The sequence below is a fragment of the Anomaloglossus baeobatrachus genome, chromosome 6 (assembly GCF_048569485.1).
Source record: "Anomaloglossus baeobatrachus isolate aAnoBae1 chromosome 6, aAnoBae1.hap1, whole genome shotgun sequence".
NCBI classification, from domain to species: Eukaryota; Metazoa; Chordata; class Amphibia; order Anura; family Aromobatidae; genus Anomaloglossus; species Anomaloglossus baeobatrachus.
The window spans coordinates 526,865,614-526,888,721 of record NC_134358.1 but is presented as its reverse complement, the minus strand read 5'-3'; the positions used below and the strand labels follow the sequence as shown (position 1 = coordinate 526,888,721).

Sequence of the window (23,108 nt, the reverse complement as noted above, 5' to 3'; positions counted from 1 at the left end):
CCAGGCGGTTGGTCTCCTCCCACCAAGGAGTTCACAGTCCTGGAGGCAGGGAGACACAGGCAGTTGAGCTCAGGCAGAGCTTGAGTGCAGTTAGAGATTAAGTTTGGAGTTTGAAGTAGAAGGAGGGAAAGTAGTGAAAGAGAAGAGTGACAGTTTGAAAGCCTGAAGTTGGTCCGGGTGTGTGCCCCGGACTGAGACAGCAAGGTTAGCAGACGGCGGTGACCGTCTGCAGTGGAGGCTGATCGGAGTTGCCGTGAGGACCGTGGACGGGTGGTGGCCCGGCGGTACCGGACCGGTACACAAGGAGAAGCCAGCACCATTGGCAGAGGCGTTTCGGATCCCGGCAAGGCTAGGAGTCGCCGTGAATTTGCCAAATCCGTCAGTGAAGGGGACCTCCGGGTCTCCAAACAACTAAGTCCCGATTGAAGGCAACAGTCCAACCGTATGAGAGAGAGACCGCCACCGCCACGGCACCAGTTTCTCAGGGCCAGCGCCTGCGGGCAAAGAGGGGCTCCTCCGGCCCATATCCAAGTCGGGGAGCGGGTAACCGGTGGGAACCCATCGCTACCAACATTGAACATAGGTGCAGGAAAAGTGACAATCACCGTTAACTACAGGGGAAAAGCAACAGCAGCCGTCCATGGGTACCGTCCTTCCAGCCGAGTGTTTTACCGAGAACTGTGTCACCGTCTCAGGCTGAGTGAGTACCACTGTGCCGTGAGGCACAGCGCTGCCCCCGCGACCCTGCACCTCACCAGGCCCCGCACCCGGCCTGCCATCCACCCCTACCCCATCACCGAGCCCCGGGACAACCAACCCCCTACCCACGGAGGGGAGAAATAACAACAAGGCTGCTCCCTGTCACCACTCCCGGGATTCCCATACAGAGCAGCGGTAGTGTCCACACAATCACCACAACCGTGGGTGGCGTCACGGACAATAAATCCCCAAAACTAAACCCCCCTTTTCACTCACGGGCGAGGAGCGCCGCTCGAGTCCCCGGGATCCAATCCATCGCTCGAGCCACCGAGCAGCAGCGGCCGCAGCAGCAGCGGCAGCCGGACCCGAGCAGTGGGAGAGCGCAGCGTCCCCCTCCTCCGCCCGCGACAACTTGGCGTCACGAACAGGATCTTACCACTCTGCCGTTGGGTAGAGGTGCGCCTTGTTACCGCCGGAGGTGTCCGGCCGGAAAATTTCAGAAGCCGCCATCTTTGGCGCGAAAAGTTCCTGCTCGAGTGTCTTCTCGAGTAGTGGAGGCGCGAAGGCCAAAACCGCGCCCCGATAGAGGAGGAGCCGGAAAGAGGCTAAGGGGGACGAAATGGCGACTGGTCGCATGTAGCCGCGGCTATAAAGGCAGGGACGCCAGGACTCTGCAGCGATATTGGGTTCCTGGAAGACCTCGTTGCCAAGATGCATGACCCGGCTCCCAACGGGGAAGCCCCCGCGCCCGGCGACGTGGTTGAGGGACCGGACCGTCCCGCTGAGTAACAGTCTGCAGGCCCACATGCAACTCCTCCTGGAGGAGTGGGAGACCGACATGGCGGACGTGGTGGCTGCTATGCGGAGACGCGAGGTGGAAGAGGATTTGGAGGAGCGGGTAAGAGACCCACGCCCCTGTATTCCTGAGGGATCGGCCACTGCGGCTGAGGAGCCCGGCCTGAATCCGCTCACCCTGTCTCTCTCCCCGCTACCCATGTTAGCTGCTGCCGCCCCGCCACTAGGCCAGCTACCTGCCCAACCGGTAGCGATACACTGCCAATCCGCCCCGGCGGACCAACCGGCTGCAGACGCTCTGGACGTCCCTGAAACACTCCCAGGGGAACCGCTAGGACCGCGGCCCCTTAATAAAAATGTGCCAGAAGTTCCGGCAGTGATGGCGCCAGACCCCGAGCCCGGGACTGTGGCCTGGATGAAGGCCCGGGTGATTAAATTCCACCAACGTCAGCAGGATCAGATCTTCCGGATGACGGAGCAGTGGACCAACGAGGTGGAGATGCGGATTGCAACTGCCCCGACGTACAGGAGGGGAATAGATGTAACGGAGTCGATTGGTGACCCACGTCCCTATGTCCTACCAGGACCGGCCGCTGCGGCTGAGGGGCCCGGCCTAGTCTCGACCTATGCATCACCCTTGCCGTTACTTATGGGGCGCCTCAGTGTTTCGCCTGACCTGCTGCCCTGTGCTACTGCAGAAGGATCTGATGTGCTAGATGCTGGAGGCCAGGAGGCTGCGGCAGCTGGCGGCAACCCGCCTGACGCAGGAACAATTGATGATGACTCCGGCCCCAGCCCCGGGCCCACTGCTGAGTTTGAGGGGGCAAGTGAGCGTCCCCACTATGAAGGAGACCCAGTGGTTTTCCACACCCCGCGTACCGGTGGAAATGGGTACCGGGCACCCCTGTCACAGCAGGCATGTCAGTGCATGTTTGATATGCTGGGGGAGGAGGATGGATCCGCCCCAGCTGAAGAATCAGAGTAGGGGCAGCGGAATGCCGTTACCCAGTCCCCGTTGGGACCAGCCATGTGTGTTAAAAGTTTTAAAAGTTGTGAAAAATGAAAATGATAAGTGATGAACTGAGAAGAAGGGAATTTTGTTTACTTACCGTAAATTCCTTTTCTTCTAGCTCCTATTGGGAGACCCAGACAATTGGGTGTATAGCTTCTGCCTCCGGAGGCCACACAAAGTATTACACTTTAAAAAGTGTAACCCCTCCCCTCTGCCTATACACCCTCCCGTGCATCACGGGCTCCTCAGTTTTGGTGCAAAAGCAGGAAGGAGGAAACTTATAAATTGGTCTAAGGTAAATTCAATCCGAAGGATGTTCGGAGAACTGAAACCATGAACCAAAAGAGCAATTCAACATGAACAACATGTGTACATAAAAGAACAACAGCCCGCAGGGAACAGGGGCGGGTGCTGGGTCTCCCAATAGGAGCTAGAAGAAAAGGAATTTACGGTAAGTAAACAAAATTCCCTTCTTTGTCGCTCCATTGGGAGACCCAGACAATTGGGACGTCCAAAAGCAGTCCCTGGGTGGGTAAAAGAATACCTCAATAAAAAAGAGCCGAAAACGGCCCCCTCTTACAGGTGGGCAACCGCCGCCTGGAGGACTCGCCTACCTAGACTGGCGTCTTGCCGAAGCATAGGTATGCACCTGATAGTGTTTTGTGAAAGTGTGCAGACTAGACCACGTAGCTGCCTGACACACCTGCTGAGCCGTAGCCCGGTGCCGCAATGCCCAAGGCGCACCCACGGCTCTGGTAGAATGGCTTTCAGCCCCAAAGGAATCGGAAGCCCAGAAGAACGGTAGGCTTCAAGAATCGGTTCCTTGATCCACCGAGCCAAGGTTGACTTGGAAACCTGCGAACCCTTACGCTGGCCAGCGACAAGGACAAAGAGCGCATCTGAACGGCGCAGGGGCGCCGTGCGAGACACGTAGAGCCGGAGTGCTCTCACCAGATCTAACTAGTGCAAATCCTTTTCACATTGGTGAACTGGATGAGGGCAAAATGAAGGTAAGGAGATATCCTGATTGAGATGAAAAGGGGATACCACCTTAGGGAGAAATTCCGGGACCGGACGCAGAACCACCATATCCTGGTGAAAAACCAGGAAGGGGGCTTTGCATGACAGCGCTGCCAGCTCCGATACTCTACGGAGCAATGTAACTGCCACCAGAAATGCCACCTTCTGCGAAAGACGTGATAAAGAGACATCCCGCAGCGGCTCGAAAGGTGGTTTCTGAAGAGCCAATAGCACCCTGTTAAGATCCCAGGGTTCCAGCGGACGCTTGTAAGGTGGGACTATGTGGCAAACTCCCTGCAGGAACGTGCGGACCTGCGGAAGCCTGGCTAGGCGCTTTTGAAAAAATACGGATAGCGCCGATACTTGTCCCTTGAGAGAGCCGAGAGACAAACCCTTGTCCATTCTGGATTGAAGGAATGAAAGAAAAGTGGGTAAGGCAAAGGGCCAGGGAGTAAAACCCTTATCAGAGCACCAGGATAAGAAGATCCTCCAAGACCTGTGATAGATCTTGGCGGATGTTGGTTTCCTGGCCTGTCTCATAGTGGCAATTGAGATAACCCTGAGGACGCTAGGAGCCAGGACTCAATGGCCACACAGTCAGGTTGAGGGCCGCAGAATTCAGATGGAAAAACGGCCCTTGAGACAGCAAGTCTGGGCGGTCTGGGAGCGCCCACGGTTGACCCACCGTGAGATTCCACAGATCCGGGTACCACGACCGCCTCGGCCAATCTGGGGCGACGAGAATGGCGCGACGACAGTCGGACCTGATTTTGCGCAGCACTCTGGGCAGCATCGCCAGAGGAGGAAATACATAGGGCAGTCGAAACTGCGACCAATCCTGAACTGAAGTGACGTCTTGGTTGCAAGGGAAAGAGAGACGTTCCTGTCGAGTGAAGTCGACCTCCTGTCCCATTTGCGGAGAATGTCCCACTGGAGTGGCCGCAGATGGAATTGCGCGAAGGGCACTGCCTCCATCGCTGCCACCATCTTCCCCAGGAAGTGCATTAGGCGCCTCAAGGGGTGTGACTGACCCCGAAGAAGAGATTGCACCCCTGCCTGCAGCGAAAGCTGTTTGTCCAGTGGTAGCATGACTACTGCTGACTGAGTATGAAACGCCATCCCAAGGTACGTCAGTGATTGGGTCGGTGTCAACTTGGATTTTGGGAAGTTGATGATCCACCCGAACTGCTGGAGAGTCACCAGAGCGACAGAAGAAGGGAATTTTGTTACTTACCGTAAATTCCTTTTCTTCTAGCTCTTATTGGGAGACCCAGACGATTGGGGTATAGCTACTGCCCTCTGGAGGCCACACAAAGCACTACATTAAAAGTGCAAGGCCCCTCCCCCTCTGGCTATACCCCCCCCGTGGTATCACGGGTTCTCCAGTTTTAGTGCCAAAGCAAGAAGGAGGAAGCCAATAACTGGTTTAAACAAATTAACTCCGAATAACATCGGAGAACTGAAAAACCGTTCAACATGAACAACATGTGTACCCGCAAACAACAAAAAAACATCCCGAAGGACAACAGGGCGGGTGCTGGGTCTCCCAATAAGAGCTAGAAGAAAAGGAATTTACGGTAAGTAACAAAATTCCCTTCTTCTTCAGCGCTCTATTGGGAGACCCAGACGATTGGGACGTCCAAAAGCTGTCCCTGGGTGGGTAAATAAATACCTCATGTTAGAGCTGCAAAACAGCCCTCCCCTACGGGGGTGTCACTGCCGCCTGCAGGACTCTTCTACCTAAGCTGGCATCCGCCGAAGCATAGGTATGCACCTGATAATGCTTGGTGAAAGTGTGCAGACTGGACCAGGTAGCCGCCTGGCACACCTGTTGAGCCGAAGCCTGGTGACGTAATGCCCAGGACGCACCCACGGCTCTGGTTGAGTGGGCTTTTAGCCCTGAAGGAACCGGAAGCCCCGCAGAACGGTAGGCCTCTAGAATTGGTTCTTTGATCCATCGGGCCAGGGTGGCTTTAGAAGCCTGCAACCCCTTGCGCGGACCAGCGACAAGGACGAAAAGTGCATCGGCACGGCGTATGGGCGCCGTGCGGGAAATGTAGATTCTGAGTGCTCTCACCAGATCTAGCAAACGTAAGGCCTTTTCATACCGGTGAACCGGATGAGGGCAAAAAGAAGGCAAGGAAATATCCTGATTAAGATGAAAAGAGGATACGACCTTAGGAAGAAACTCCGGAATGGGGCGCAGCACAACCTTGTCCTGGTGGAACACCAGGAAGGGAGCCTTAGATGACAGAGCTGCCAGCTCAGACACTCGCCGAAGCGATGTGATCGCAACAAGAAACGCCACTTTCTGCGACAGCCGAGAAAAGGAAACTTCCTTCAGAGGCTCGAAGGGCGGCTTCTGGAGAGCAACTAGTACCCTGTTCAGATCCCATGGATCTAACGGTCGCTTGTACGGGGGCACAATATGACAGACCCCCTGCAGGAACGTGCGCACCTTAGGAAGACGTGCTAGACGCTTCTGAAAAAACACGGATAGTGCCGAAACTTGCCCTTTAAGGGAGCTGAGCGACAAGCCCTTTTCTAACCCCGATTGCAGGAAGGAAAGAAACTTGGGCAATGCAAATGGCCAGGGAGACACTCCCTGAGCAGAGCACCAGGACAAGAAAATCTTCCACGTTCTGTGGTAGATCTTAGCCGAATTCGACTTTCTAGCTTGTCTCATTGTGGCAACGACTCCCTGAGATAATCCAGCAGATGCTAGGATCCAGGACTCAATGGCCACACAGTCAGGTTCAGGGCCGCAGAATTCTGATGGAAAAACGGCCCTTGGGACAGTAAGTCTGGTCGGTCTGGCAGTGACCACGGTCGACCGATCGTGAGATGCCACAGATCCGGATACCACGACCTCCTCGGCCAGTCTGGAGCGACGAGTATGACGCGGCTGCACTCGGATCTGATCTTGCGTAGCACTCTGGGCAAGAGCGCCAGAGGCGGAAACACGTATGGGAGCTGAAACTGCGACCAATCTTGAACCAAGGCGTCTGCCGCCAGAGCTCTTTGATCGCGCGACCTCGCCATGAATGCCGGGACCTTGTTGTTGTGCCGGGATGCCATTAGGTCGACGTCCGGCACTCCCCAGCGGCGACAGATTTCCTGAAACACGTCCGGGTGAAGGGACCATTCCCCTGCGTCCATGCCCTGGCGACTGAGGAAGTCTGCTTCCCAGTTTTCTACGCCTGGGATGTGAACCGCGGATATGGTGGATGCTCTGTCCTCCACCCACATTAGAATGCGCCTGACTTCTTGGAAGGCTTGCCGACTGCGCGTCCCTCCTTGGTGGTTGATGTATGCCACCGCTGTGGAGTTGTCCGATTGGATTCGGATCTGCTTTCCTTCCAGCCACTGTTGGAAGGCCAGTAGAGCAAGATACACTGCTCTGATCTCCAGAACATTGATCTGAAGGGTGGACTCCTGCGGAGTCCACGTCCCCTGAGCCCTGTGGTGGAGAAATACTGCTCCCCACCCTGACAGACTCGCATCTGTCGTGACTACTGCCCAGGATGGGGGCAGGAAGGATCTTCCCTGAGACAATGAGGTGGGAAGGAGCCACCATTGTAGAGAGTCTTTGGCCGTCTGGGAAAGCGAGACTTTCCTGTCCAGGGACGTTGACTTCCCGTCCCATTGGCGGAGAATGTCCCATTGAAGTGGACGCAGATGAAACTGCGCAAAGGGAACTGCTTCCATGGCTGCCACCATCTTCCCTAGGAAATGCATGAGGCGCCGCAAGGGATGCAACTGGCCCTGCAGAAGAGATTGCACCCCTGTCTGTAGTGACCGCTGCTTGTCCAGCGGAAGCTTCACTATCGCTGCTAGAGTATGAAACTCCATGCCAAGATACGTTAGTGACTGAGTCGGTGATAGGATCGACTTTGGAAAGTTGATGATCCATCCGAAAGACTGTAGAGTCTCCAGCGTAGCATTCAGGCTGTGCTGACATGCCTCCTGAGAGGGAGCTTTGACCAATAAGTCGTCTAGGTAAGGGATCACCGAGTGTCCCTGAGAGTGCAAGACTGCTACCACCGCCGCCATGACCTTGGTGAAGACCCGTGGGGCTGTCGCCAGACCAAATGGAAGAGCTACGAACTGAAAATGGTCGTCTCCTATCACAAAACGTAGAAAACGTTGATGTTCTGTAGCAATTGGCACGTGGAGATAAGCATCTTTGATGTCTATTGAGGCAAGGAAGTCTCCTCTGGACATTGAGGCAATGACAGAGCGGAGGGTTTCCATCCGGAACCTCCTGGCGTGCACATGTTTGTTGAGCCGTTTTAGGTCCAGAACAGGACGGAACGAGCCGTCCTTTTTTGGAACCACAAAGAGATTGGAGTAAAACCCTTGCCCTTGTTCCTGAGGAGGGACTGGGATAACCACTCCTTCCGCTTTTAGGGAATCCACCGCCTGCAGCAGAGCATCTGCTCGGTCTGGACGTGGGGAGGTTCTGAAGAACCGAGCTGGAGGACGAGAATTGAACTCGATTCTGTACCCGCGAGACAAAATGTCCGTCACCCACCGGTCTTTGACCTGTGACATCCAAATGCCGGAAAAGCGGGAGAGCCTGCCCCCGACCGGCGATGCGGAGGGGGGGGGCTGGAAGTCATGAGGTAGCCGCTTTGGAAGCGGTACCTCCATTTGCTTTCTTGGGGCGTGTGTGAGTCCGCCACGAATCTGAGTTTCTTTGCGTCCTCTGAGTCCCTTTGGACGAGGTAAATGGTGTCTTGCCCGAACCTCGAAAGGACTGAAACCTCTGCTGCCACTTTTTCTGCTGAGGTTTGGATGTTCTGGGTTGTGGTAAAGAGGAGTCTTTACCCTTGGACTGCTTAATGATGTCAGCCAATGGCTCGCCAAACAGTCTATCTCTAGACAAAGGCAAACTGGTTAAACATTTTTTGGAACCAGCATCTGCTTTCCAGTCCTTTAACCACAAGGCTCTGCGCAAAACTACCGAATTGGCGGACGCCATTGAGGTGCGACTGGTAGATTCTAGGACCGCATTGATAGCGTAAGACGCAAACGCCGACATCTGCGTGGTAAGGTGCGCCACTTGCGGCACTGCTGGATGCATGATAGCATCCACTTTTGCTAAGCCAGCTGAAATAGCCTGGAGTGCCCATACGGCTGCGAATGCCGGAGCAAACGACGCGCCGATAGCTTCATAGACAGATTTTAACCAAAGGTCCATCTGTCTGTCATTGGCATCTTTAAGTGAAGCGCCATCCTCCACTGCAACTATGGATCTAGCTGCAAGTTTGGAAATCGGGGGGTCTACCTTTGGACACTGTGTCCAGCGCTTGACCACCTCAGGGGGGAAAGGGAAACGCGTATCTTTAGATCGTTTAGAGAAACGCCTTTCTGGGTGAGCGTCGTGCTTCTGGATTGATTCTCTGAAGTCAGAGTGATCTAACAAAGCACTCAATTTACGCTTGGGATAAAGGAAACGAAACTTTTCCTGCTCCGCAGCCGCCTCTTCTGCTGAAGGGGCTGGGGGAGAAATATCCAACAGCCTATTGATGGCTGAGATAAGGTCGTTTACCATGGCATCCCCATCCGGGGTATCCAGGTTGAGAGGGGTTCCAGGAGTGGATTCCTGATCACTCTCATCAGACACATCACAGGGAGACTGATTGCGCTGAGACCCTGAGCAGTGTGAAGACGTCGAGGGTCTTTCCCAGCGAGCTCGCTTAGGGTGGCTGGGGCCATCATCTGAGTCATAATCCTCGGCCTGTGAAGCCGGGGACCCCCCTGTGGGCTGGATACATTCCAAGTAAGGGGGACCTGAGGACAGAGGCCTCGCCGTGCCCAGGGACTGAGTCCCATGCATAGATTGCAAGGTTTCAAGGATTTTTGCCATAGATACAGACATGTTATCTGCAAAAACTGCAAAGTCCGTCCCTGTCACCGGGGCAGAACTTACAGGCGTCTCAGCCTGGGTCACTACCTCTCCCGACTCCGGCTGGCGAAGCAGCACCGGGTCGGAGCATTGCACACAATGGGGGTCATCGGAGCCTGCTGGTAGATTAGCCCCACATGCAGCACACGCAGTATACACAGCCCTTTTTGCCTTGGCCGCCTTGCGTTTTGAGGATGACATGTTGCTGCTTCCACAGAGCGATCTGGGATATGCAGCCAGAAGCGCACCTCACAGTGCAAGAAATACAATATCTATATATCTGTACCCAGTACACTGATACACAGTGAGGCACTAGAGGGACCAGCACAGAAAAATCGCTTACCGCCCGCTTAAAAGCGGGTGTGTGGTCGCCAGATAGCCCCTAGTCCAGGTCTCCCAGAGCCTTGCGTCCTTCCTCCAGCCAGGCATGCATGTAATGGCTGCCGGCGTCTCGAGAGAGGAAGGGGGGCGGGCCCTGGGCGTTCCTGGCCAAGAGCGGGAAGCCTGCTTCCCTCTGTGCCAAGTGAGAGGGCTGGAGCATGTAAAACAGGCTCCAGCCCTCGTCGCTGCTAGCGAACAGCGTCTCTCCCCTACCCTGAATGACAGGGTGGGGGCGGGAACGAAACGGAGCTGCCGGCGTCCTAGGCCCAAAAAGCCGGGGACTAAATTTATAACCGCCGCCGCCGTAAAAGCGCGGACGGCGGATCCCCGGCGCACCACAAGTCACAGCAGCGCCGCCCGGTCCAGAGGGGGTCGGCGCTGCGTTCCCAAACACAAACAATCCCCCAGTAATCTGTAGGGACACCAACTCCACGTTGCGGTCCCCGGCGCACTACAACACCCAGCCAGCCCGGAGTGTGTCTGTGCCTGCCGGGGACACAGAGTACCTGTATGATGCAGGGCCTGTCCCTGATCGTACTCCTGCTCCGTCTCCATCAGGTTCTAATGGGTCTGTGGATGGAGCCCGGCATCAGAGCTGAGAGGCCGGCAGGATCCCACTTCCACAGAGCCCTACCAGGGGATGTGGAAGGAAAACAGCATGTCAGGCTCCAGCCCTGTACCAGCAATAGGTACCTCAACCTTACAACACCATCCAGGGGTGAGAAGGGAGCATGCTGGGGACACTATATGTGTCCTCTTTTCTTCCATCCGAAATAGTCAGCAGCTACTGCTGACTAAAATCTGTGGAGCTATGCATGGAATGTCTGACCTCCTTCGCACACAAAGCTAAAACTGGAGAACCCGTGATACCACGGGGGGGGTATAGCCAGAGGGGGAGGGGCCTTGCACTTTTAATGTAGTGCTTTGTGTGGCCTCCAGAGGGCAGTAGCTATACCCCAATCGTCTGGGTCTCCCAATAGAGCGCTGAAGAAAGGCTGTTTTGACAAGCCATCTGAGAGGGTGCCATGACCAGAAGATCGTCTAAGTAGGGAATCACCGATTGCCCCTGTGAGTGTAGGACCGCCACAACAGATGCCATGACCTTGGTGAACACCCGTGGGGCTGTCGCCAGGCCGAAAGGCAATGCCAAGAACTGGAGGTGTTCGTCCCCGATGGCGAAACGCAAAAAGCGTTGATGTTCGGGTGCGATCGGCACATGGAGATAAGCATCCTTGATGTCGATTGATGCTAGGAAGTCTCCTTGTGACATCGAAGCGATGACCGAGCGGAGAGATTCCATCCGAAAACGTCTGGTGCTCAAATGTCTGTTGAGCAGTTTGAGGTCCAGAACGGGACGGAACGAGCCGTCCTTCTTTGGCACCACAAACAAGTTGGAGTAAAAGCCGCGACCATGTTCCTGGGGGGGAACAGGGATCACAACTCCTTCTGTCTTCAGAGCGTTCACCGCCTGAAAAAGTGCATCGGCTCGCTCGGGGGGCGGAGATGTTCTGAAGAAACGAGTCGGGGGACGAGAGCTGAACTCTATCCTGTAACCGTGAAACAGAATGTCTCTCACCCATCGGTTTTGAACATGTGGTCACCAGGCGTCGCAAAAGCGGGAGAGCCTGCCACCGAACGAGGATGCGGTTCGGGGATGCCGAGAGTCATGAGGAGGCCGCCTTGGAAGCAGTGCCTCCTGCGGCCTTTTGGGGGCGTGACTTGGACCGCCACGCAGAGGAGTTCCTCTGGCCTTTCTCCGGCCTGCTGGACAAAGAGGATTGGGGTTTGGTGGAGGGACGAAAGGACCGAAACCTCGATAGTATTTTCCGTTGCTGAGGTTTCTTTGGTTTGGACTGGGGTAAGGAGGAGTCCTTTCCCTTGGATTCCTTAATAATCTCATCCAATCGTTCACCAAACAAGCGGTCGCCAGCAAACGGCAAACCGGTTAAGAACCTCTTGGAAGCAGAGTCTGCCTTCCATTCGCGCAGCCACATGGCCCTGCGGACTGCCACAGAGTTAGCGGATGCCACCGCTGTACGGCTAGCAGAGTCTAGAACTGCGTTCATGGCGTAGGAAGAAAAAGCTGACGCCTGAGAAGTCAAAGACGCAACCTGCGGAGCAGAATTACGTGTGACCGCATTAATCTCAGCCAGACAAGCTGAAATAGCTTGGAGTGCCCACACGGCTGCAAAAGCCGGGGCAAAAGACGCGCCCGTGGCTTCATAGATGGATTTCACCAGGAGCTCTATCTGCCTGTCAGTGGCATCCTTTAGCGATGATCCATCTGCAACCGATACCACAGATCTAGCCGCCAATCTAGAGACTGGGGGATCCACCTTGGGACATTGAGCCCAACCCTTAACAACGTCAGAGGGGAAGGGGTAACGTGTGTCAGTAAGGCGCTTAGTAAAGCGCTTGTCCGGAACCGCTCTGGGCTTCTGGACAGCATCTCTGAAGTTAGAGTGATCGAAAAACGCACTCCGTGTACGTTTAGGGAACCGAAACTGGTGTTTCTCCTGCTGAGAAGTCGACTCCTCTACAGGTGGAGGCGGGGGAGACAGATCTAACACCTGGTTGATGGACGAGATAAGGTCATTTACTATAGCGTCCCCTTCAGGTGTGTCAAGATTGAGAGCAACGTCAGGGTCAGAGCCCTGAGCTGCGACGTCCGCCTCGTGCTCCAGAGAGTCCTCAATCTGGGAACCCGAGCAGCGTGAAGAAGTCGGGGAAGATTCCCAGCGGGCCCGCTTAGCTGGTCTGGGACTGTGGTCCGGGCCGAAGTCCTCCACGTGAGACCTAGGGCCCCCCCTGGGAACGTGCTGCGGCGCGGCCAGAGAGGGGCCTGGAGGCGCAGATCCAACAGGGCCCGGGGCCTGTGCAAGGACCGGTCTGGACTGCAAAGCCTCAAGCAGCTTGGCAGACCATTTGTCCATAGACTGAGCCATGGATTGTGAGAGTGACTCAGAGTTTTTCAGCAAAAACTGCGAACTCTGTCCCTGCCGCCTGGACAGGGGGAGCAAGGGGTTCTGCATGAGCCGAGGGGCCCATTAGTGACCGAGGCTCCGGCTGAGCAAGCAAAACGGGGGTTGAGCATTGCTCACAGTGAGGGTAGGTGGAACCCGCAGGTAACTTAGCCGCACAAGAGGTACAGGTCGCAAAATAACCCTGTGCCTTGGCACCCTTGCTCCTTGTGGACGACATGCTGTTGTCTCCTAGGAGAGTGATCACTGAGGGTATATGGGGAGTGTATACAGCCCGACCGAACAGAAATATATAAATATATATATAGTATCTATTCCGGCACCCTGGGGGGGACCAGCACCGGGTGACCGGTGTGGCTTACCGACTGCTAAAAAGCGGAGTGTGTGTCCTCCAGATTCCCTGCCTTAGGTCTCCCAGCATTGCAGAGCTCTTCCAGGAAATCCTCCACAGGCAGAATGCCAAAGAAATGGCTGCCGGAGCTCTCTGGGGAGGAGTGGAGCCGTGGGCGGCGTTAGAAAAGTGCGGGAATCTGGAGTCCCCACAGTGATCAGTGAGGGGGGAGGAAACATACAGGATGCTCCGGCCCTCACATCCGACGTCAGGTCGGCAGTCCCGCCCTTACCACTGATAGACAGGCCCGGGGGCGGGAGTTTTGCTACTAGGCCGCAATTGAAGCCGGGGACTAAATTTAAGACCGCGGCCGACAAACAGGCGCGGTCGGCGCGGAAGTCCGCCGGCCGTCACAAATAAGCAGCTGCTGCAGCGTCCGGGATGAAGGCGCTCCTGCACATCCCCCATGGGGATACAGAGTACCTTAGTGTTGCAGGGCCCGGTCCCTGAGGATAAATACACTCCTGGCCGACAGATTCCCACAGGGGCTGCAGAGGGAGCACGGTCCCAGTGACTGGATGACCGCTCAGGATCCCACTTCTCCCAGAGCCGCTAAGGGATGGTGAAGGAGACGGCATGAGGCTCCGGCCTTTGTACCCACAATGGGTACCTCAACCTTAACAGCACCGCCGACGTAGTGGGGTGAGAAGGGAACATGCCGGGGGCCCCGTGGGGGCCCACTTTTCTTCCAACCGATATAACTAAAATGAGAATGTGAGTGGATGTGTGCCTCCTTCCACACAAAGCGTAAAACTGAGGAGCCCGTGATGCACGGGAGGGTGTATAGGCAGAGGGGAGGGGTTACACTTTTTAAAGTGTAATACTTTGTGTGGCCTCCGGAGGCAGAAGCTATACACCCAATTGTCTGGGTCTCCCAATGGAGCGACAAAGAAAGTTACCTGATTTACTGCTGATTTGAACCGGTCGTAGCCGGCAGCTGGTCCCCGTTGGGACCCCCTTCACCTGGCATAGAAACGTCTATGAACATGCCTGAGAACTTGCAAGGCAAACAAAAACTTGTGGCCTGTAAATAAATGTTGGTTACAGCTTCCACCGTTGCCGCCTCCGGAGAGGCAGATTGGAGGGAGGGCCCGCAGTGGAGCAGGCTGGGGCCCAGCCACCACCGGAACCGGTGGCTACCCTCTGGGGGTTCCAGGGGCTCCCCGTGGACGTGGGTCCCCTGGAAAGGACAGATCCCGCTCGGGTAACTTGGTGCAGGACTGGGGTCAATGGGTGCTGCCTGTTTCTTAGGGGCAGCATCAGGGCCAAGTTACTTGGGTGGGTGAGAGCGGAAGCCGTAACCGTTAACCATTTGCAACGTTTAAGAAAAGTGCCTCCCGTTGTGGTTTGATGTTATTTTACTTGTATTGTGTTTATCTTTTTTTCAGAAAAATAAAACCGGTGTTGGACGGGCAGCCCGTGGACGGTCTGCATTTTGCTAAGGGGGAATGTGACGCCCTGGGCAAGCCAGGGGTCACAGGTAATGACATCACCACACCCTACACCCCGGTTAGGTACACCAAAGCTAGACCAGAAATCCTTGTTGCCTTCCCCAGGGGCTGATGTCCACACCAGGGGGTGGAGCCAGGCGGTTGGTCTCCGCCCACCAAGGAGTTCACAGTCCTGGAGGCAGGGAGACACAGGCAGTTGAGCTCAGGCAGAGCTTGAGTGCAGTTAGAGATTAAGTTTGGAGTTTGAAGTAGAAGGAGGGAAAGTAGTGAAAGAGAAGAGTGACAGTTTGAAAGCCTGAAGTTGGTCCGGGTGTGTGCCCCGGACTGAGACAGCAAGGTTAGCAGACGGCGGTGACCGTCTGCAGTGGAGGCTGATCGGAGTTGCCGTGAGGACCGTGGACGGGTGGTGGCCCGGCGGTACCGGACCGGTACACAAGGAGAAGCCAGCACCATTGGCAGGGGCGTTTCGGATCCCGGCAAGGCTAGGAGTCGCCGTGAATTTGCCAAATCCGTCAGTGAAGGGGACCTCCGGGTCTCCAAACAACTAAGTCCCGATTGAAGGCAACAGTCCAACCGTATGAGAGAGACACCGCCACCGCCACCGCACCAGTTTCTCAGGGCCAGCGCCTGCGGGCAAAGAGGGGCTCCTCCGGCCCATATCCAAGTCGGGGAGCGGGTAACCGGTGGGAACCCATCGCTACCAACATTGAACATAGGTGCAGGAAAAGTGACAGTCACCGTTAACTACCGGGGAAAAGCAACAGCAGCCGTCCGTGGGAACCGTCCTTCCAGCCGAGTGTTTTACCGAGAACTGTGTCACCGTCTCAGGCTGAGTGAGTCCCTCCGTGCGGCACAGCGCTATCCCCGCGACCCTGCACCTCACCAGGCCCCGCACCCGGCCTGCCATCCACCCCTACCCCATCACCGGGCCCCGGGACAACCAACCCCCTACCCACGGAGGGGAGAAATAACAACAAGGCTGCTCCCTGTCACCGCTCCAGGGATCCCCATACAGAGCAGCGGTGGTGTCCACACAATCACCACAACCGTGGGTGGCGTCACGGACAATAAATCTCCCAAACCAAACCCCTTTTCACTCACGGGCGAGGAGCGCCGCTCGAGTCCCCGGGATCCGGCCCATCGCTTGAGCCACCCAGCAGCAGCGGCCGCAGCAGCAGCGGCAGCCGGACCAGAGCAGAGGGAGAGCGCAGCGTCCCCTCCTCCGCCCCCAACATAGGCAAAGAGATCCTGAATCCAATAATGTATCACTTAGATTACTGGGTGCAGCCGTTCTGACACAATCAGAATTTTTAGATGGTCATGTAGCAGAGCTGAGAGAGCTGCCCACACTAGGCTATAGAAATTGTACATTGACAGAGAGGTGTCAGAGGAGGAGGTGTGCCATTGTAGTCTGAACAATGAGAAGTCCAGCTGGTAAAGACAAACATAAAAAGTAAACAATAGATAGGACCTTGACAAGACAGTAATCCCTGAATTCTGGGTGTTAACCCCTGCAGCATGCAGTCTTCAGAAATCAAAGCAAAACTTGCTGACAGATTCCCTTTAAAATGAATTTTTCTATTTCAATGTTATCGATGACCAATCCCTGGGAGAGGTCATCAATATTTGATCAGTGGAGGGCCAACACCCAACAGTCCTGACGATCAGTTCCGGCAAGGGCTGGATTGAAGCTCAACAGTGCGGCCTATCAAATGTTTAGTGGTCGCTGTTGGAGCTGAGAATAGCTGATCTATGGCTCCCTGGTGTTGAGCCTCCTCTGGTCTGGTATTAAAGCCTTGTTCCAGTGATAGACTATCCATAGTATTGTATGCAAAAGGCAAACCACTGGCCTTCTAACTTTATATAAATTATTATTACAGGCAAATATAACAAACTCTGTAAAATTACTTATCAAAGAAATTAGCTTCGTACGGACCATATGAACCATTTAGTCACCCCACCCACCCCCACTCTTGCTCCATGTATTCGTCATTCACTATGAAAAACTGCCGTATACATCAGAAGGGCTGGTGTCAGCTTACAGCGGCCTATGGAGAAAGGTGATGTTGCCGCTTTCTAGTAAGCGTTTTCTCTCACTCCAGGGCTGGATTCACAACTACACTGCTCAGTACTGCTGTATAATGTCCTCCATGGTGCTGCTGAGGATGTGCTCCATAGACACAGGAGGGCATCATCGCTGTGTGTGCGGTGTATGGGAGACATCATGGCAGCTAACCAACCACTAGCTCAGAGAAAACTGAAAATTAGAGGTAGAGCCTGCAGAGCGGAAAAGTCACCTAAAACATCAAGCACACTGAAAGGTTTTTGCATTGATGCCCAATATGGAAAAATAATACTTTGTGCTAAATCCACCATGCCAAGTTCACACCAATCACCCACGTCCCCTGTTCCACTAAGGACACAGCAGGGTCAGCACCATACATGCTCTATGGACAATCAGTCACTGTGCATTTTGATTTCATTACCATCCCAATCTTTTGCCCGGGATAGTAACAGTCTCTCTCCCAGTCTCTGTCTGTGTGTCGCTGTCTGTCTGTCTCTTTCCTTGTCTGTCTGTGTCTATGTCTGTCTGTTTCTAGCTCGGTCTGTATTTGTATCAGTCTGTCTGTCTCCATCTCTCTCTGTCTCTATGTGTGAGTGTCTGTGTCTCTATGTCTGTCTCTTTCCCAGTCTGTCTGGGGCTGTCTCTTTTCCCAGGCTGTCTCTGTCTCTCTCTATCCGTCTCCCCACTGACATCTTATTACCTCACACATAAGCTTCTTTTACTAACAGTTTATTTTGTTCCTATAGCAACCATTGACAGTTGCTATTAATAGACTGTAGCTCCCACCTCCATTCAGTTTAATGGAGGCAGGATTTTGGAGAGTAACTGTAAAGCACAGGGTTAAATTTTTCCCGCCAAAACATAGTCTATGACGTTCCCCTGAGTCACATGAGGAGTCTGTGCAAAATTTCGTGATTGTAAATGCGACGGTGCGGATTCCTTTAGCGGACACACACACACACACACACACACACACGTTTATATATTAGAAATTATTTTTTTTTGTCTGTTTTTGTGCATCAATAAAGTGTAATAATACGCTGACCATCTCGGTCCTTCCTTTGCATTTTCATTTTTTATTACCGAGGGTCATATTAATATTGTACTACGCGTATACACACTACATGGCATTAATACGTATATATTACAATTGATTGAGTATTTGTACATTTTTCTGTGTGTTTGACCCCCCTCTTCTGTTAAGTAGATTCCAGAGAAACCCACATTTACTATAAAATATAAATGAGCTGTTAAGAGTTATGAGCCGGACACAGATCTCCCTGAGATCTAATCTTATTGTAAATTAAAAGGACGTGTTACCAGTGTGAGACATGTAGTGACTGACAAACATGTAGATCAGGAGAGCAGACTGTCAGTCATTACATGTCTCACATTGGCAACGATTCCCTTGAGACAGTCTCATGTAGATCTTAGCGCCTCATTTACATCTTAGGAAAAATGTGGATTTCTCTGGCGTAGGACACCGGATCGCAGATGTTACAGTATCATTTTATTCAGCTTCCTATGACCTACATGTCAATATAGATGGTTTAGGAAGGTTGATCCTACTGACAAAGTGGAGGAGCACATGTTCAACCTTTGTTGCATTCAGACAGGACTCTGCAAAGCCCCGATTTTAGGATTAGTGGGTTCCCAGAAGTCAAAACTGTGTAATCATCATCATTACCTGTGAATTATTCCATGTCTGTGTAAGTAGTCAAGAGCCAAAGCGACCTCAGAAATGTATTTTATCGCCATATCCTCATCAAAGTAACCGTAGATGTGCAGGAGAGACTTCACGTCTCCTCCAATGAGATACTCCATTATCTGGTAGAAGACAGTGAGGTTAGTAATCATGGATCCTTATGATGACATGCATTAAAAGAAAAAAATAAAAATGCAACACAAAAATATTTTGCTTTGGGTTAAATGGGTTGTCTTATCTGCTACAAATATGGAACATGCAAAAATGAAGCAGAAAAAGAGGTTAGATTTCGCCTGAAAAACAGATGGCCGCACTCCATTCATTTGTATGGCCCTTCTAGAAACTCGGGAAAAAGAGAATTCAAAAGGACACGGGATAAATTACTGATTACTCAGGGTGTTATCACTGGGACCCCAGGAACCAAATCTATTACTGGGCCAGAAATCTGTGAACAGCAACGTAATACTAAGAACCGTTGGGTAAAACAAGTGTTGAGCCCTGTGGATATTAAAGGGAACCTGTCACCAGGTTTTTGACACCTAATCTGAGAGCAGCATAATGTAGGGACAGAGACCCTGAACCCAGCAATGTGTCACTTACTGGGTTGCTTAGTGTAGTTTTGATAAAATCACTGTTTAATCAGCAGTAGATTATCATTACAGGACTCCTTGGCATGCTGCAGGTAGTCCAGCATATTCATGAGCTCTGTATAACCGGTAGATCTGCAGCAGAGAAAACACTGATTTTATCAAAATGACAGCAAACAGCTCAGTAAGAGACACATCGCTGGAATCAGGGTCTCTGTCTCCACATTATGCTGCTTTCAGATGCGGGAGCAAAAACCTGGTGACAGATTCCCTTTAACATTGTTCCAGTGGGGACACGTGGGTCCAGACTTACAGGGGCAGCGCCCCTCATTTTCTACGGCAGTGACATGGAGGCCTGCGAGATTATATAGTCTGAATATTTGGACTGAATTATAGAAAGTACTTTGGATCAGAACTAAACATTTATAGTGAATGGTGTAAAAAGTGAATATCGTATTTTTTGGATTATAAGACGCAGTTTTCCTCCCAAAAATTTGGGAGGAAAACGAGGGGTATGTCTTAAAATCCGAATATAACTTACCGGGGGGGCTGTCTGTGCGGCGGCCGGGTGCCTGTGGCTCTGTGAGGATCGCCGGGTGCCTGTGGCTGCGTGCGGGCGGTTGCCTGTCTGTACCGGCTGCCTCTTTGTGCGTGTGGGTGGCTGTGCGGCAGGTGTGTCCCAGTGTGCCCACGGTCCCAGTTTCAAATGATGGCGCTGGGAGTCAGCGCGTGCGCAGATGGAGACCTTGGATGAGAGCTCCATCTGCGCATGTGCCGCTCCAGGCGCCATCATTTGAACTGAGACCGCGGACAGTCAGGGACCCTCACCGCACCGGCCTGCTCCACCACTCACCCGCCACCGCTACTGACGCCATTGACCGCCGCTGCCACCACAGACCCGCCGCGGCTGGCAGCACATCCTCTGCCTCCTGTGACCCTGCTTCACCACCACTGCTGCCCCCCTCCGGTAAGAGAACACCAGATTATAAAATGGACCCCATTTTTATTTCTTTTTATCTCTAAATTTGGGGTGCGTCTTATAATCCGGTGCGTCTTCTAAAACAATAAAATACGGTAAGTTCCAATTCGAGTTGGTCTGTCAGACTGGGGCCTTGAGAGTGACCTTCGTCCTCCGGCAGCCACAGCTTTTGTTTTTATTAACCGGACTGGCGCACATATGACATCATACCAGGCGCGGCTGCCGGAGGCCGTTCTCAGGACTCCAATCCAATGGTCACAGATTATGGATCGGGTCCTAAATCTATTGGCACCACCTACAGTTCTAATGTCTTGTTTAATACATAAAAAAAGGTGAAATAAGAAAGGGACGGATGAGCAGTAATGTTCCAATGTGCAATGAATACTTCTCAAATTTTTTTTTGCTTTATGAGCACCGCTTGTAGAGGAGATGATAGAGAAATGATGGGATTAGTGCGGCTCCGGCACTTACCAGGTAGATATTGTTGGCGGACTGCAGAGAGTAATATAAATGTACAATAAAAGGGCTTTTACTGAGGGCGAGCGCGTCCCTCTCTGCCTGAACCTGATGCACCATGTTCTTATTAATCATATCCGCTTTCTTCACCACCTGCAAATCAGAAAAACAAAATAGGAAGCAAAAAAACATTAAAGTGGAAATATATTAGCACCAATGCCGGAATTTTAAGGATTTCAAATAGCGGCTGCGGGTACTAATGCGCTGTGTTTGGTCCGATTTTCCATCTTCTGTCCGTATCTTCTGACTGTCCAAAGATAGATCACAAAGGCTGAATACAAGTCTATGAGAGCCAGAACGAGGCCCTCGTAGACTTGTAACCTCCGCTCTGCTGCATTAAACACTGGAGCAGCCAACAGGTCAAAAGGTGTCCGAGACCGACCGGAGCAACGCTGGAAACAAATCAAGCCACCGAAGGGTGAGTATTAGACAGGGGTGCAGGGGACTTACAGCACTGGAGTGGTACTTTAAATCTAAGCCCCCTGCCCCCAGTCTTATACTTACGCTCCAGCGTTTTCATTGCTTATTCAGAGTCGCGCTTGTCCTTCCGGAGGGCGCCATCTTGCGACCGTAACTTCTGACTGGCTGGAAGTCAGACGTTACGTCACAAGCTCTTAAAACCAGTCTATGGGAGCCAGAATGAGGCTCTCATAGGACTTCTATGGAGTTGTGACCTCTATGAAGCATTGGAGCTGCCACAAGTTTACAAAGTGCTGGAGACTGACCAGGGTGGCGGTGATAAATGGTTAAGATGCCAGAAGGGGACTATAAGCCAAGGAGCAAGGGGCTTAGATTAAAGCACCACTCCAGTGGGGAAATAAAATACATTGGAGTGGTTATTTAATGGGTTTGTGTTCTCTCTCTTGTACATGGAAAATCGGACGTCTGAACGAGGCCTTGGAGTATTCGGATGGGTTTGATCTCATGGTACGTGCTGGGAATATCTTTTCATGTCTTCTGCTAATCATAATTCAGCCATCATCTCCCATTGTAACAGTTTTTTTCCCCCTTCAAATGAAAATTTCCTCTAACATCCCGTAGCATGAAACGAATATCCCTAAAATATCCCCTTTTGTCATACATTACTTAAATACAGTACAGACCAAAAGTTTGGACACCTCATTCAAAGAGTTTTCTTCATTTTCATGACTCTGAAAATTGTAGATTCACATTGAAGACATCAAAACTATGAATTAACACGTGTGGAATGAAATACTTAACAAAAATGTGTGAAAAAACTCAAAATATGTCTTATATTCTAGGCTCTTCAACGTAGCCAGCTTTTGCTTTGATTACTGCTTTGCACACTCTTGGCATTCTCTTGATAAGCTGCAAGAGGTAGTCACCGGAAATGGTTTTCCAACAGTCTTGAAGGGGTTCCCAGAGATGCTTAGCACTTGTTGGCCCTTTTGCCTTCACTCTGCGGTCCAGTTCACCCCAAACCACCTAGATTGGGTTCAGGTCTGGTGACTGGAGACCAGGTCATCTGGCATAGCACCCCATCACTCTCCTTAGTCAAATAGCCCTTACAGTCATGGCCAAAAGTTTTGAGAATGACACCAAAATTATATTTTCACATGATCTGTTTCCCTCTGGTTTTTAATTGTGTTTGTCTGCTGTTTACATCACATACAGAAATATAATTGCAATCATATTATGAGTACCAAAAGGTTCTATTGACAGTTAGAATGAGTTAATGCAGCAAGTCAATATTTGCAGTGTTGACCCTTCTTCAGGACCTCTGCAATTCTCCCTGGCATGCTCTCAATCAACTTTTGGACCAAATCCTGACTGATAGCTGTCCATTCTTGCTTAAGGGTACCTTCACACTTTAGCGATGCAGCAGCGATCCAACCAGCGATCTGACCTGGTCAGGATCGCTGCTGCATCGCTACATGGTCGCTGGTGAGCTGTCAAACAGGCAGATCTCACCAGCGACCAGTGACCAGCCCCCAGCCAACAGCGACGTGCGAGCCGGCGTCTGGAAGCTGCGGACACTGGTAACTAAGGTAAACATCGGGTATGGTTACCCGATGTTTACATTAGTTACCAGCGCACACCGCTTAGCTTAGCGCTGGCTCCTTGCTCTCCTAGCTACAGTACACATCGGGTTAATTAACCCGATGTGTACAGCAGCTACATGTGCAGAAAGCAGGGAGCCGCGCACACTGCTTAGCGCTGGCTCCTTGCTCTCCTAGCTACAGTACACATCGGGTTAATTAACCCGATGTGTACAGCAGCTACATGTGCAGAGAGCCGGAGCCGGCAGCACAGGCAGCGTGAGAGCTGCGGAGGCTGGTAACTAAGGTAAATATCGGGTAACCACCTTGGTTACCCGATGTTTATCTTGGTTACAGCTTACCGCAGCTGCCAGATGCCGGCTCCTGCTCCCTGCTCGCTTCATTTCGTCGCTCTCTCGCTGTCACACACAGCGATCTGTGCGTCACAGTGGGAGAGCGCCTTTGAAGAAAACGAACAAGGGCAGTGTGTAACGAGCAGCGATCTCACAGCAGGGGCCAGATCGCTGCTCAGTGTCACACACAGCGAGATTGCTAATGAGGTCACAAAAAGCGTGACTCAGTAGCGATCTCGGCAGCGAGCTCGCTGTGTGTGAA

At 52.6% G+C, this 23,108-nt stretch overlaps 1 protein-coding gene across 2 annotated transcripts in view; it reads right to left on the bottom strand.

Annotated features, from left to right (window-relative positions):
• The window catches only part of MASTL (microtubule associated serine/threonine kinase like), a 97,578-nt gene that overhangs the window by 70,876 nt on the left and 3,594 nt on the right, over window positions 1-23,108 (bottom strand). For both annotated transcript variants that reach the window (XM_075315531.1, XM_075315532.1), the window contains exons 2-3: window positions 20,449-20,586; window positions 18,394-18,533 (exon numbers count right to left, since the gene is read on the bottom strand). In XM_075315531.1, the coding sequence (XP_075171646.1) occupies window positions 18,394-18,533; window positions 20,449-20,586 (278 nt within the window). The remainder of the gene's footprint in view (window positions 1-18,393; window positions 18,534-20,448; window positions 20,587-23,108) is intronic.